The sequence below is a fragment of the Peromyscus maniculatus genome, chromosome 3, assembly GCF_049852395.1.
Source record: "Peromyscus maniculatus bairdii isolate BWxNUB_F1_BW_parent chromosome 3, HU_Pman_BW_mat_3.1, whole genome shotgun sequence".
In the NCBI taxonomy this organism is placed as follows: domain Eukaryota; kingdom Metazoa; phylum Chordata; class Mammalia; order Rodentia; family Cricetidae; genus Peromyscus; species Peromyscus maniculatus.
In genome coordinates this window covers 104,201,103-104,217,698 of record NC_134854.1, presented here as the reverse complement: position 1 = coordinate 104,217,698, position 16,596 = coordinate 104,201,103, and the positions used below count along the sequence as shown (strand labels likewise).

The 16,596-nt window shown below is 42.7% G+C and overlaps 1 protein-coding gene across 1 annotated transcript in view; it reads right to left on the bottom strand.

Moving 5' to 3' along the window:
- Tacr1 (tachykinin receptor 1) overlaps positions 1 to 16,596 on the bottom strand; it is a 174,772-nt gene that overhangs the window by 71,924 nt on the left and 86,252 nt on the right. The window contains exon 2 of the mRNA XM_006994683.4: positions 6,386 to 6,580. Within this exon, the coding sequence (XP_006994745.1) occupies positions 6,386 to 6,580 (195 nt within the window). The remainder of the gene's footprint in view (positions 1 to 6,385; positions 6,581 to 16,596) is intronic.

Sequence of the window (16,596 nt, the reverse complement as noted above, 5' to 3'; positions counted from 1 at the left end):
GTGCCTCCTGGACCACTGCCACCAAGCAGCCATACAGCACAGGCAAGAGAGATGAGCCTTAGCTACATTCCTTTGAAAAATATTGTACATCTCTTTTTGTCTAATTGAAGTGGTAAGGGGAAATACTTTAGATAGATACTTTTTTCTTCCTTATTCTCTCATTTTATCTTGGTGATTTTTCCTCTAGCTGGTAGTTACTTTTGGCTACACATGGAATATTTGTTCAACACTTGTCAATCAAATCTACTTTTAAAGGACTCCCTGGGCTAGGTCACTGTCTTGCTATATCAGCCACAAACAAGCTGCTGGACTGCTAATTAAGGCAGGACTCAATTGCAAATTAGTATTCATGATGAGCCCAAGCCCCTATTTTTGTGACATTATTGCGTTGGCATAATTTTCTATTACTGAAGATTGTAAACATCAACAGAAAGCACTAGAAGAAACCTAGCTCATTCTCCTGGGGACCCAGGGATGTAGCTAGGGGCAGTCCACTTTGAGCTTTATTCATCTATCCACCTTTCATATCTATCTTCCCACCTATTGATTTATCACCTAGCTATCCATTCATTAACTATCACCATTTACATATATCTAGATATCCATCAGTCAATTGTCTGTCTGTCTGTCTATCTATCATCTGTTTGTTTATCTATATATAATTGTGTCTGTATCTATATTTGTACTCCCTTTCTCTATCATCTACCTATTTAACTATCAATCAACCAATCAATCATTTATTTGTCTATCTCTTTCTATCAGTTATCATATACATTCACAACATGTTGTAAAGTTATGCTTAATGACATAGGAAATAATTTATGACATGGGAATGATATAATTATAAAGTGTATGTGAAAGTCTCTAAGAAATTATGAGAAGATAATACAGCTCTTTCATGACACGAGACATATACATTTTAGCTTTAATGAGATACCATATTTCCCCATCAGCTGGGCAAAATCCTAAAGCTTTGGCAATATACTTCATTGGTATGCAGCAGAGGAGCAGGGACTCTCACACGTTACTGGGGAGAAGGTACCTTAATATAATTCTGTACAGTGGGAAAATGTTAAAATTAAAAATGCACATTCCACTTTTGGTATTTTATACTTGAGATATCCTTACATGATAGTTGTAAATTTATTTACAGTACATAGCCAAAAGCTGGAAGCAATGTAATTTCCACCAATTAATGACTGTGGAAATGATGTTGTACATTCAAAGAATAGAACTGTGTCACTGGAATAAGGGCACTGAAGCCATTTGGTGTCAGCACAGAAAGATTTCAAGACACATTGCTAAGATAAAAATCAGTATGCAGAATATTATGCATAATAAGTTGTATTTGTGTTGCAAGAGAGAGATTATATTTGTGTGGACTCTAAATACGTCTCCTCAAAAGAAATGAAGAATAGCATTCACCTGGAAGAATATTCATCAGTATAAAGTCTGATTAGGTTTTTGCCAACTTGATACAAGCAAGAGACTCCTGAGAAAGGGGACCCTCAATTGAGGTAATGCCCCCATTAGGTTGACTTATGGGAAAGTCTATGAGGGTATTTTTTTTTATTAACAGTTGATGTGGGAGTGCTCATTCCACTGGGGGTGGCACCACTCCTAGGCAAGAGGTTCTGGGTGGCATAAGAGAGTAAGCTGAGCAAGCCATGAGGAGCAAGCCAGTAATCAGTGTTCCTCCACACTCTTTCTGCAGTTCCTGCCTCCAGATGCCTGTGTGAGTTCCTGTCCTGATTTCCCTGACTGTAATGTGGAAGTGTAAGCGAAATAAACCCTTGCCTTCCCAGTTTACTTTTGGCCATGATCTTTATCATGGCAGTAGAAAGAAAACTAAGACAGCAGTTAGTAAATGATGGGAACTGGAGTGATTAGAGAGTCATGGGAACTTCTGCTGTAGGCCATAATATGTTCATCTTTTAAAATGCAGAATAAAATTACAAATGACATTGTGGAAGGTGAACATCTTCACATCTACAGATTTTTGTGGTCCAGATTCTCCTGTCCACGAAGATAGCACCAGCAAGGGTACATCCCTTGTAAGGACAAGCATTTGTTTTATCTTTTTTTAGCTAGTTGGGAAAACTCAAGGTGAAATGATTCATAGGCATCAAAGCAAAAACAAGAGGTCCAGCAAATGCCAGAATGGATGAGGACTATTCTCATGTGATTTATTCAGAGGCAAGTTCCTGTAAGGAGTGTCATCACAGGCAGAGGCTACACCTCAGGAGAAAATTTCTTCTATTTACTCTGGGTAGAACATTTTGTCTCATCCTAGAGAAAACACCTTCTTAAAAACACCTTATTAAGAGCTTATAGCAATAAGAACATTTGCATTACATTTAATTTTAGGTTAAAATATGAAATATTCAGTGCCCAGAGTAAGAAGTCAAGTTATCCCTTCCTATGAACATTTTTTAAGCCAACACAGATGCTACAACCATCAAGTTCAAGGAGTATAACCACTGTGTCCTGAACTAGGTTGGCTACCTCTTTCCGTACCAGTTGGCGATCTGAACTGTTTTGTGATGAGCATCTTTAATATTCGGTCCATTTTTATGAAGCTGTCTGCCTTTCACACTTCTTCACTGAATTTGTGTGTTATCGAAGGGTCTGAATGATGAATGATTAGCATTGGAGGCTCACCATGTATTCAGAAGGCATTTATGCTGTTTTGCACAATACTCCCACGTAATTAATATGTTTGCACAAATGGTCTATCAGAGAAATTAAGCCGAAGCGCCTGCTCAGCATACTGTCTACCTGCCAGCAACCTGGCCAATGAATGTTGCTGGTATCAGCAGTCAGCATTCACCAGACCTTTACCACAGGTGGGGCCCTGGAATTAACATTTCATGATTTTGTTTCTTAGACTAGTAACTTGTCTTGCTCTGACAAAATACCTGGGAAAAAAGCAACTGAAGGAAGGAAGGAAGGAAGGTTATTTGGCTCACAGGAGATGTAGTCTCTCTCTCTCTCTCTCTCTCTCTCTATATATATATATATATATATATATATATATATATATATATATAAAATGAAGACATATCTTTGAGGAGATATGGTCTAGTATCAGGGAGAAGGGACGGAGGCAGAAGCCTGGGGCAGCTGGCCACACTGCTTCCTCCTGGATCTTAGTTCAGGGGATGGTGCCTCCAATACTCAGATTGGGTCTTCCTTTCTCAGATCAACCTTTCTGGAGACACCCTCATGCCTAGAGATGTGTTTCCATGGTGATCCTAAATCTTGTCAAACTGACAATGAGGATCAACCATCACACTTACTTCTTCCAACAGACCGATGTGAAATACACTATCAGGCATGAAATCTTAAAGGAATTGACTGTTGATGATTGAACTAAAGAGTGATAAGGCTGGGAGTTGATCTGTCATTGAATTGGAGCCAACATGTTTGTCTTAATGATCCCAATGCCTCAAACAGTTTCCATCTGGTGTCAGCTTTGGGATTATTGTGTATTGTGGAAAGGACAATCATTAGTTCTAAAAAAAGAGAATATAATTACATGCTTCAGTAAATATGTTAAAACTTAAATTTCTAGAAATAGAGCGTAATGCATTATAGAAGATACTGACACACAGAAAATAGCGCTGAATGTGGAAACTGTGTTATGCACTTGAATTATGTTTGTATTACAGTCAGTGTGTGAATGAATGGCAAACAGATTTTTTAAACTTTGTATTGGAAAATAAATATGTTATATATCTCTGAGTAAATAATCTCAGATGCTCATAACCCAGAATTATGTTTTTTGGGAGCATCTGTTCATTAACCATCAATTTAACAAAACCTAGAGTCTGCCAGGCCGTGGTGGTACACGCCTTTAATCTCAGCACCCAGGAAGCAAAGCCAGGTGGATCTATATGAGTTCAAGGCTAGCCTGGTTTGCAGAGTGTGATGCAGGACAGGCACCAAAACTACACAGAGAAACCCTGTCTCAAAAAAACAAAAACAAAAACAAAAAACAAACAAACAAAACCAAAACCTAGAGTCATCCAAAGAGAATCACAATCGAATAACTGTTTTATTCGGGTTGGCTTGTCTCTAAGGGATTGTCTTGATTGTCTTAATTGATGTGGGAGGGCCCAGCCCACTGTGGGAAGCACCATTCCCTGGGAAGATAGTCCTGAGCTATAAAATAAAGCTGGCTAAGAGGGAGTCAGGTGTGGGCCAGATAACAGTGTTCCTCTATGGTTTCTGCTTCAAGCTTCTGCCTTGAGTTTCCTCAGTGATGGACTGTGACCAGGAAGTGTGAGCCAAATAAACCCTAAATTCCCCTAAGTTTCTTTTGGTCAGAGTGTTTTACTACAGTGATGGAATGAAATGAGGGTGGTGGTTATGATAAAATCAACAGTGTCAGGAAACCTACCCACACAACCCATAACACCTCCTCTGAGTTCCCCAAACTAGGAAAGATGACAATCCCAGTGCACTGTGTTGAGTCCCAAAGGAAATTTCTAGTGATTAACAAGCACAAATCACCAAGATGTTCACAAGCCAGTCTCTAAGCATCACCGCTTACTGACTAAAACCCCCAAGTTGTGGGTAAGAGAAATCTACTTTGAATTCAGCTTTAAATTTGCTGTGAGATAAAAGAACTTGTGGGTATCTTGTGAGTAAGCTAGTAGGAAGTGCTCGGACTTTGAGAATATCATGAGAACCCAGGGCAGAGCCTGGTAGATGGGGATTTCTGAAGTATTTTGTTTTGTTTTACTTTTTAGTGGGAAATTTAAACTCTGTGGTATTTTCCTCCTTGCCTGGAGGAAACCTGGCTGGGTCATGTTCATGGGCCCCGTACAGGTGGTGGAGCCAAACTCTGTCCCTTTGAGACCTTGTTCACGCTTGTAGCTTTATCAGACAGACTTATTTTATAATTTTGTAGTGTCTGCTTATAGGCTGAGCATGCACCTATATGCTCGATGGGTTAGATCTCATTGTTGGCATCTGGAGGGCCATGTCTCAGTCTCATGCATTGCTGCTTCCTGGCAAGCTGCGTTTCCATGCTGCATGTAACAGACGCACCGGGGTGACTATGCGACAGGCGTTGGAACCCTCAGATTTAAGTGGCATGGCAGATACCATGTTTCACCTTAGCGTTTAGTGAATGTAAAGGCCACACAATTATGTTGCTATCCTGTGAATTCGGTCCATAAGTCCTCCCTGACATTTAATAGCTTGCAACGTGAGATATGCGTCATTTCATCCGATAGTCACGGTGCTTGTCTACAGGAAACCGTGTTTTGTTTTCTTCCATTTTAGGAAAGAGGAGATGCTGGGATCCTTGCCTGTGGTCACATGGCTGGTGGCAATTCATAATTAAAGACTCAGGCCTTCTGTCTCTAGTATCAGTGTTGCCTTTTGATTGGAGTAACAAGCCCGACATTGGACGATTGCAGAGGGTTTTCCCGAAAGACCCACTTTATCCAGGTGCTCTCAGCCCCCAAAAGGGATGCTTATATAAATTTCACATCACCATTCAGCTGGGCAGAACAAGGTAAAGAACAAGCTGTTTCAGTGATGCCTCCAGGGCAAGAAGCATTAGGGAAAATTACTGAAACATCTTGGAAAAGCCCGTCTGTGGCTCGCCCTCCTCCCACCAGACAAGCAGGCCTGCTCGCATGTACCCTGAAACCCCAGACACTAAAAAGCCTTCCATGGTTTCATCTGAGCGGAGACGTCTCATTTCTCACACTGTAAACTCCTGAAAGGATTTGGATTGATGCTTCCCTAGACGCAGCTTATGAGATAAAAGATTCAACGGCAGTGGCCTTGTTTGGAGAAGGAACAGAGGGCACAGGATGCGGGGCTGTGGTACATAGGAAAGGGGTGTGGCCTGTAATGCACTTGTTCTGGTACTGGCTACCACCTGAGCAATGGCCGCTGAGCTTCATGAAGAAATTACAGTGTGAAACACACGCTGCAAAGGGATTGTATCAGAGGGGAGGGGAGCAGGCTACTGCCGAGCGTGACTGGAGTAGAGACATCCCCACCTTCCAGGATGCTGTGCTTGGTACAGTGGCATCACAGAAACACAGATCCTGGCAGGGAAGCATCTTAGGTAAAAGGTCCAAGAGAGAAGGTGGTGGGGCACTGCTGTTCCAGGAACCTGCAATGGGAACTAGGTCTTAACATTCTTACTAGGACTTTCACAGCACTGGGGGAGTACCATCCCTGACAGTGATGGGTGTATCAACGCTATCAGAGCCGTGCATGTGAGAAAGGTAGACAGTCACATGTGAAATCTTCGTTGATGAAAGAATACAGAAGAAGGAAGGAGTCAGGGCAAGGAAGGTTCTGCCTAGCACAGCATGGCTTCCGGGTAGGTACGCGAGACTGACACATCTCTACTCACGCTTTCTCATAAGTCCTGTAGGGATGCTCCGGCCACTCGATCATGCACACGACTCTGCTGGGCATAGTCTCCGTGGTAGAGTAGTAGCCCTGTGGAAAGGCCAGCAGGAGAGCCAGGACCCAGATGACAAAGATGACCACTTTGGTAGCGGTGGCCGACAGCCGGGGCTGCAGGGGGTGGATGATGGCCATATATCTGCAGTAGAGAAGAAAGGACCACGTTCTGTCAGGATGTGTTCTTCCTGCTCATAAGGATTCCCAGAAGCCCATTGTTTTCCAGTTATTTGTGTTTGTGTATGTGTTGAGGCAAGAAGTCAACCTGCCAACCCCCGGTATCTTCATCAGAAGCTAGCTATGCTGTCTTTTGAGACAGTCTCTCACTCGACTGTGGGGCTCACCAGCTGGCCATCAAGCTCTGGGATCTTCCTGACCTTGCCTTCCTAATGCTGGGATTACAGTGTGTACCACACTTGTTAGCCTAGACCCAAGGGGATCAGAGGCAGGAAGATTATTGGAACTTTCTGGCTTCCACCTTAGCCAAGATATGAGCTCTGGGTTCAGAGAGAGACACTGCCTCAGTGGAATAGGTGGAGAGTGATAGAGAAGGACACCCATGTAATATGTGTGTTTACACACACACACACACACACACACACACACACACACACACACACACACACAGTAAACCCTTTAAAACTCAGGTCCCTCATACTTGCACAGGAAGTACTCACTGACTGAGGTAGCTCTCCATCAGCCCCTCCCAATGATTAAAGTATTTTCTGAATTATTTTTTATAGTCTATCCTTGAACTCTGACTTATGACATACAATACCAAAAGCCCCTAAGGAAAGTCAGATTTCAAAAAGTTGGTTACCCATCAGAAACATTCTAAGAGGTATTTTCATTATTGACATGCTTGGAGTACATACCCGATGGCCAAACACATGTTGGGGGCTTACAAAGTGAGAAAAATGACATGCTGTGGTTACTTTCAACATCAGGGATTTTGTCCTTGAGGCTCTAAAGATGGCACAGTGGGTAAGAGTGTTACTGACCTTCCAGGTGGCCTGAGTTTGGTTCCCTGAACTCACACTGGGTGGCTCAAAACTGTCCATCATTCAGGGAATCTCATGCCCTCTTCTGGTCTCTCTGGGCAATTGCATTCATGTGCACCTACACTCATACACATACACATGCATACACTTAATTAAAAAAAAAGTAAGCAGAAAAAAAGGAATTTTGTTCCCATTTCTCTCCTGGTGCCAGAGGCTGAACCCAGGACCTCGTTCTTGCCAGGTAGGTGCTCTACCACCGAGCTACACCCCAACCTTCTCCTTTGTGCTGTTGGGACTCAGGGACAGTCCTGATAGGAAGACAGGTTCGGTCTGCAAAATTCTGCTTTGGTGGTACCATGAGGTGACATGGTCTCATGACCCTACAGCCGTCTTAGCTTGTAGGAACATGTAAATGCTTGATGAATGATGAAAAAAGCCTGCTAACATTTCTAGGCGATGTCCTCCTTAAACAGAGTGTGATTGTAGCAGTGTTAAGAGTCCTTATGTAGCATTAGAAAAGCTTAGTAATGATCTGGGGTGTACTAAGAGCTCAGTTGGTGATATGGCATTGGCTACCACCTGGGCGATTGGAGTACAATTTTGTGAGGAAACCCTAGACATACTGTAAAACACAAACTTCAGAGGGATTGCACTGGGGCTGGGAAGCGGGGGGGAGCTGGGAAGGAAGGGATGTGGGGAGAGGGGAGAGTTCATAACTCTGGGCGCTATCTTTTGAGAACTCCTGGGATGGAGACATGCCACCTGCCATCACATAGCTTAGCACACACGAGGCCCTGGGTTGGATTCACAGAACCACAAAAAACTGGGCACGGTGGTGCATGCTTGTAATATGAGCACACAGGAAGTAGAGGTAGTAGATCATAAGTTCAAGGTTGGCTGGGCGGCGGTGGCACACGCCTTTAATCCTAGCACTTGGAAGGCAGAGCCAGGCAGATCTCTGTGAGTTTGAGGCCAGCCTGGTCTACAGAGTGAGATCCAGGACAGGCACCAAAACTACACAGAGAAATCCTGTCTCGAAAAACCAAAATAAATAAATAAATAAATAAATAAATAGGTTCAAGGTTATCCTAAACCACATATCAAGTTAAGGCCGTCATGGGCTACGTGAGATCTGGACACAAAACAAAACAACCCCCCAGAACAACAGGGCGGGCAGGATGGTTCAGTGGGTAAAAGTGTGCACTGCTTAAGCTTGATGATCTGAGTTCACTCCTCAGAACAAACAAAAAGCCTAGAGTGATGGCTTCCGTCTGTAATCCCAGCATTCCTCCCATGAGACAGGAGGCAGAGACTGAAGAATCACTCAGGATCTCAAGGACGACCTGGCTCGGCATACTCAGTGTGGCAAAAGTGTGACCCTGCCTTAGCTGAGAGAGCGAGAGAGCCCACTCCTGAAAAGTGTTCTCTGACCTCCTCCACATGTGGGCCACACTGTGGAATGTACACACACACACACACACACACACACACACACACACACACACACACACACACACACACACTAAAACTGAACTGAAACAGCCAGAAAACTCAAAGGTGAATCTAACATCAGTTCATATAGTCCGAGGAGACATGAATTTTTATGTTCAAGACAACAGTGACCCGGTCTGAAAAGCATGCAGTTCCTGGAAGAATTGTCACCACGCCTTCGAGCATCTAAGAGTCAGAGTAGAGCTAAGAACACATCCCTCATGAGGCAGACACTAGAGTCTGTAAGGTTTGTCTGGAAGAAGCCTCTTTGTGGGATGTAAGGGGTACAATGATTAATAGCTTTTTTTTTTTTTTTTTTTTTTGAGACTGGGTTTCCCTGAGTAGCTTTGCACCTTTCCTGGAACTCACTCTGTAGTCCAGGCTGGCCTCGAACTCACAGAAATCCACCTGCCTCTGCCTCCCCAGTGCTGGGATTAAAGGCGTGTGCCACCACCACCCGGCGATTAACAGCTTTTTTTCAGTGGGTCTTGACTTCTTTCGGGGTTGAATAATTCTTTCTCAGTGGTCACCTAAGACCACTGGAAAAAATAGATGTTTATATACTATTTATAACAGTAGCAAAATTACAGTTATGAAGTAATAAAATAATGTTATGGTTGGGGATCACCACAACATGAGGAACTGTATTAAAGGGTTGCAGCATTAGGAAGGTTGAGAACCACTGGCTTATAGGGTCAGCCATTCTTGGGCTCCCTCACACCTATGGTCTAGATTAAAAGATGTCATCCTGATGAGACTGTCCCCATGTCAGGAGCTGTGTGCACAGTCTCCGAGATGCCACAGAGATCTGAGGGTCAGCAGTCATGACAATCTGCATTTCATATCATACAACAACCCTGCTTATCCCTTATAAAGGGATCTTCCATGTGTATTTATCCTAAAAATGTTATGGATTTACTTCTTTAAAATATGCACTTTCCTCTCAGAGTGGGAATGGCATTTTACACAGCCTTCAGGGTCTAAACATTGTCTGACAGGCAGGTATTTCTTGTTTCCATGGGACGGAAGGCCCGATGCAGACTTGAGCAATGCGCGAACATCTGCACAGCTGTCTGCTGGCTCCACACAGCTGTGTGTAATTGTTTTAGTGCATTGTTTGGTCTCCTAGGAACTCTGGGCAAGGACTGGAGCCAGGGTACTAGGAGAGCAATTTCGGTCAGTATGAGCCTCAACAGTTCTCACCAGGCACCTGCTGCATGCAGAGAGCAGCCCTCCCTCTGGAAGGCTATGAGCATTTCTCTCCAGAGGAGCAGGCACATCCATAAAAAACTACAAACCACAACAGCAGATAAATGACCTCAAGCGGAAACTGGATCAATACCTCCACCCCATAAGGGATGTTGTAGAGGCAGTCAAGCCTCTGAATGGCAGATGGTCTTAAAGAGATGCTCACTGGATTTGAACTAAGCCTGCAGAGCATCCTTCTCCAAGAACACTGTGAAGTGCTTGGAGTCTTCTCCCTCTTTCTAGGTTGGGATTAGGTCTGACTTTCTGGAAGGTTGGTAGTTGGATTTGGACAGAGGTTTAAAACTTTGGCTTTCTCCATGTTCAGTGCTGGGGTCTGGGTTTTCCTTTTCTGGGTTCTGAGAACAAGGACATTGACAATACTCTGTGTGAGGAGCCTGAATGTTGGGAAGATTGCTGTGGAAAAATGCTTTTAAAAAAATGACGCCAAAACGTGGAGCAAGAGTTTCCACCTAAAACCTAAAAAAGCTAAAAAAATAAAAAAAAATAAAAAAAAATTCTAAAACGGAGCTAAAAACAGCTTCCTAGCTGTCTCTCTCAGGCCAGCTGCAGCCTGTGGGCTTGAGCTACTCTATGGTGGGTTCCTGGCTTGTGGGATTGACCTGCAGCATGGTGGGTTCCTGCCATGGTACACAGAAGTATCTCCAAGCCACACATTATGCTGCATGGTGGATTTAGCTTTTGCTGGTACAGACGACAACAACAACAACAACAACAACAACAACAACAACAACAACAACAATAACAACAACAAAAAGGTTTCTGGGCTACATGCTGCTTTGATAGAAACGAGGACCCACTAGCTCCCAGAGTCAGTGGAGAGCATGGCTCCCAGAGCATGAGGTGAATTACTTCTGCTATGTTGGAAAGCTGAGGTGGGCAGAGTCAGCAGTCAAGGCTGCGGCTTCTGTCTTAGCCACACTGCATATAGATTCACAACAAGACAGATTCAGATGGAATAAATCTCTAAACAGTTTACAATGTGTGTAAAAAAATCTACATAGGCTTGAAAGAGAGAGGAAAATGAATAATATAGAGAGTTATATAAAGAAATAGATAGTTTAAAAAATAAAATCTTTAAAAAGACAGTAAAGGTAATATAAAAAATGAGCCACATAAAGATGGAAATCACACACAGAGTCTGAATTATATTGTCTTTGGGATTTTTTACTGCAAAGAGACATTTGATTGTAAAGGCTGCTCAGTTAAACCAATATGTATATTTTAAAGGCATCTCAGCTTCAAAATTTATGTCTAAGGATACGTGGCTTTAGAAAGGCTCTGCTTTTGTTTTCACAGGAAGCCGGAGGCTATGGATTTGTTCCAGGTTAAGATACATCAGGTTTGCATAACCAAGACTCCCTAAAAGGTCTCCACTGACACCATGGCCCAGATGATCCAACATCCAGAACAGTTTCAAGGCAACTGGCTCAGACAATGCACTGTCACAGACTCCTCCAGTCAGGACTTGACCATAATCCTTAATTTTCTCAGGATCCCCATTAGATTGCCAGCGCCTTCAACCAGAAGAAAGTAGTATGAGAAGCTCTGCCCAAAGTCCCAAAATATTGTTCATGAATGTTTATTTTTATTTAAAGCAAGTTGATTATAAATGCAATCTCTTTCTAAAGAAGAAAAAGGGATAGTATACATATCATAAAATGAAAGGGTAGATTATTGAACCTACTTCTAAAGAGCAACTTGTTTAAAATGTTTTACATTGCTATAGATTTTAGTTTATTGATACAAATTTAAACTTAATTTTGTTATACTGTATGTATATTTTTACTCTTGTTTAAGGTATTATGTTTATACAACTCACTTAAAATTGTATTGTATCATTAAGAAATACAGATTAATAGTTAATCATCTTTGATAATCAAACTTATAGTCATGTTAGTTAAAATTTCTGGGTATACATAGATAGATTTCAGTTAGGTAGGTAATCTTCAAACACATCAACCTACAGAATATGGCATTTAAAATGTTTTGAAAACTTAGACTTTCCTGAACAATGAGACACGTCTGCTTCTGGAAGCACTGATTTACTTCAGAGAGGAAGATGGGCATCAAAGTCACTCCATATGAAGTTTATCTTCTTCTTGGCAAAACTAGCCATTTGGACAAGAAACTGTTCTTGCCTGGACTGCTTGATTGACTGGACATGCAGGACCCATAGGAAGGTGACCACTGAACTTTGTAAGACAAGATGGTCCTTCAGGTTCTTGCTTTGCAGAAGAAACTTCCAGACCTTCTACAGGACACAGAAAAAAGTAACTGAGAGACTCTAAGCCTGTTGACTGAAAAATGGATGCCCCAACATTTCAGAACTTTTAATGACTGTCCAGGCAGGCAGATGTCTCTGTCATTTTAGATTTTTGGAAGTTGCTTACAATGCTCTTCCTGTTTACTTAGGTAATATTGTATCTTTCTGAGGTCTTTGATGTAGTTGAAGACTAGATAGTTACAATTTTCCTTAGTTATGATAAAGGATTAGTTAGATATGAAAGCTTAGACTCACAAATATAGGATAAATAGAATATTTTCTTTAATTTTCTCAAATATAGACTAGATATTGTAACTATAATTCTTGCTTAATAACTATTTTGCTATATATAATTTTACTATGTTAAAGTTAAAACTTTCCCTTTTAATTAAACAGGAAAGGGGAAATGCTGTGGAATAATGCTTTTGTGCATTGGTTTAATAAAACACTGATTGGCCAGTAGCCAGTCAGGAAGTATAGGTGGGATAAGCAGATAAGAAGAATTCTGGGAAGAGGAGGGCTGAATCAGGAGACACCAGCCCACTGTCCAGGAAGCAGCATGTAATGGCACACAGGTAAAACCATGGAAAAGGTGGCAACATTTAGATTAACAGAAATGGCTTAGTTTAAGTGTAAGAGCTAGACAGTGGTAGGCCTGAGCTAATGGCTGAGCAGTTTTAATTAATATAAGCTTCTGTGTGTTTACTTGGGTCTGAGCAGCTGCAGACTGGGTGGGACACAGGAAAACCTCAGCTACAGAAGATGCCTAAGGTCAGCCTTTCTATAAACAGTTAGATGTTATGCAAGGGCTGGGGATGTTGGTAAAGTGCTTGCCACATAAGTATGAGGACTTGAGGATGTGATCCTCGGAAGCCACATTAAGTGGGGGCCATGGTGGCACACACCTAAAATACCAGTGCTGTGATGTGGGGATAGGAGAGTCTTTGAGGCTGCACCACACAGTGAGATATCATGCCTCAGAAAACAAGGTGGAAAGATCCTGAGGAATGACATCATGGTTGACCTCTGGCCTCTACATGCAAGTGCACACACATAAACACATATGCACCCCTAGCCAATACCCCAGGAATTCCTGCATCTTTCATCAAGATTTCCCTCCCCAATCCCAAAGCTGTTCTGGAAGCCATGAAGCTGTCATATCTCACCCAGCCCCATGCAGACTTCCTCCCTCACTGCAGCTGTGTGCTCCCGGGCTTTGAACTAGAGAGAGACCCACAGGGGAGCATGCAGTAATCACAGCACCCTCTTTTCATAGGACCTCAAATGCAAGGTTTTAATTTGCTTCTAACCCAGGATAAATGTTAAAGCTTAAATAAATGAATCCCAATGCCCATCCCCAAACTGGCGATGCACCACTTAGAATCGAATGCGACTACGCTTTAGGGGCATTGCACCAGACTACTGGCGACATGTCTCCAAATGGGTGACAGAAAGCCATATTTTATCATTACTGCAAAAAATTGCTGTTTGGAAGCCCATTTCAGTGAACTCTGTGCCATTGTTTTAGACTAGGAGTCATTTTGATGACAAATGAATGGATTACATGTAGCAACCCCAAGTTAGCATCAAAGATTAGCTTTAAAAAATACATTTTTTTTTCGTTTGTCCAAAATAGTTATACATTTTTCTTGGTTTCTCCTTTTTTTCTTCCTTCTCTCTGTCTCTCTCCATCCCTCTGTCCTTTCCTCCCCTCTCCGGTGGCTTGTGTTGTATAACACACTTCTTTCTTATTTACTCAGCGGCTAGCCTCAGTTGGATAACCCCAACACAGACGATGGACTTTTTCCTCCCTATTTTGCATCCCCAGCCTGCGTTCCATTAACATACAGTGCCTTTATCTGGATCCACCCTCAACAACTCTTTCTTATTTGATTATAAGATACCACCATGCAAGTGCTTCAAGCCCTAGGAAAATACACTTAATAAATATTTATTGACTGTTCCATGCTCACGGGATTCCAAGGCAGCCAACTAAATGTCTTTCTGATTTACACATTAATCACCAGACTGCCAGAGTCAGCGGTCCAGAGGCTACGTGGCGTGTGGATTATGTTCTCCACTTCAGGTCGCCTCTGCCTCACAGAAGCCTGTCTGTCAGCTCTCATTGAAGCTGTGTGTGACCTCCTAGCTGAAACAGGAGGTGCAGTTCCCTTTGATGATAGCACTTTCTAAAAAGAAGTCCCACGGAAACATCTTTTCAATCTGGGGGAGTGTGCTCTTGCACATCTTTGTCATGGACAGATAGAAGTGATCTTTTTTTTTTTTTTTTTCCCCGAGACAGGGTTTCTCTTGTGTAGCTTTGCGCCTTTCCTGGAACTCACTTGGTAGCCCAGGCTGGCCTCGAACTCACAGAGATCCTCCTGCCTCTGCCTCCCGAGTGCTGGGATTAAAGGCGTGCACCACCACCGCCCGGCAGAAGTGATCTTATTGTGAAAAAGAATCCATCCTCTCCCCAGAAGCTCTGTCCTCTTGACTTCTTCTTAGTCTGTCCTCACATCACTGGGCAGAGTGCCTTCCAAACCCTTCATCTACAGTCTTTCCTCCCAACCCAGTATCAGATCCTCACTCTTTCCCAGCATGATCTAAACATCCTCTAAAGAACGCCATATGCCTAGGAATAGTGATGGCTCAGAATATGCCTGTAGATAAAGAGTCAGCAAACTTCTGTAAAGGTCAAAGAGCAAATACAGCCTTCAGGGTCCGTCAGTTTCTCTCATAACTACTCAACCCTGTCTTTGTGTGTCAAAACAGCCATAGACAGGAAGGAAACTATTGGATATGACTGTGTGCCAGTAAAACTTTATTTACAGAAACAGATTGTGGGCTGGTTTGGGACCTGGTAGGTTGTGGAAAGTGATGACTAAGAGGAGTTAGAACAACAGGTAAAGATGGCATCATCTTCAGAAACATTTTCCACCTCCAACAGGGCATGGCCAGTGCTGTGGATATTGCTCTGTATAAATAAACCGCTGATTGGCCAGTAGCCAGGCAGGAAGTATAGGCGGGACAAGCAGAGAAGAGAATTCTGGGAAGGGGAAGGCTGAGGCAGATAGACACTGCCAGCTGCTGCCATGACAAGGAAGATGTAAGGTATCGGTAAGCCATGACCCACATGGCAAAGTATAGATTAATAGAAATGGGTTAATTTAAGATATAAGAACAGTTAACAAGAAGCCTAAGCCATTAGGCCAAACAGTTTAAATAATATAAGCATCTGTGTGTTTACTTTATAAGTGTCGGACTGCCAGGGGACCCGGAGGAAAAACTCTCTAGCTACAGCCCAGAGTGAAGTCAGTACATGTTCAATCTGTCATCAGGGAGGAAGGTGATCATCGTCTGCCAGGTACTGGAATCTGGTTTCCCATCTAAACACAGAGGTCTCAGTTGAGGACACTTTTGATCTCATTCTCTTCCTGTCTGGCTCCTGCTTGTGTCCACAGCCTGGACCCATCATCCTTGCTGTCATGGAAGGATTCAATGACCATCTTCAATGCTGCAGAGGTCACTGATCTCGTGCTGGCCACACCTCACTTACTTTCCTACTTGCCTGTCCATCTCCCCTCTCTGTGTTCCACAAAGGGCTCCCTTAATGCTTGGGATCTAGTAAACATTCAGTGAAAAATTAACTGGATAAATAAGTATGCAAATTTCTTGGCATATAGAAGGTACCCCATAAATAGTTGCTGAAAAAAATCATATCCAATACAGGCATGTATGTTACCGCTCTATTATTCCCAGTCAGAACAACTTGCAGGACTGTCACATGAGAATAATCATTGTTCAAAGTATTTTCTATTATATGGATAGACAAGATCATCCTGTAGGAGTGACCTCATTGGTCCCTAGTCCTTAGACATTCCTATCCTTTGACTTTCACCCCTTCAGTAATTTTTTAAAAGTATTTGTTCACTTACTAACATGTGCACAGACAGTGTGCTGGAAGCCACTCAAGATTCGTCTTCTGCTGGGACATCTTCCAGGACGTTTCCTGAAAAAGGGTGTCCCATCTTTTTTCCTTCCTCCTTCCTTCCTTTGCAAAGGACACATCCCTTTTCACTAGAGGTCAGTAATATTTCATCAGCTGAGAGTTCGAGCCAGGTTATCACTTTCATT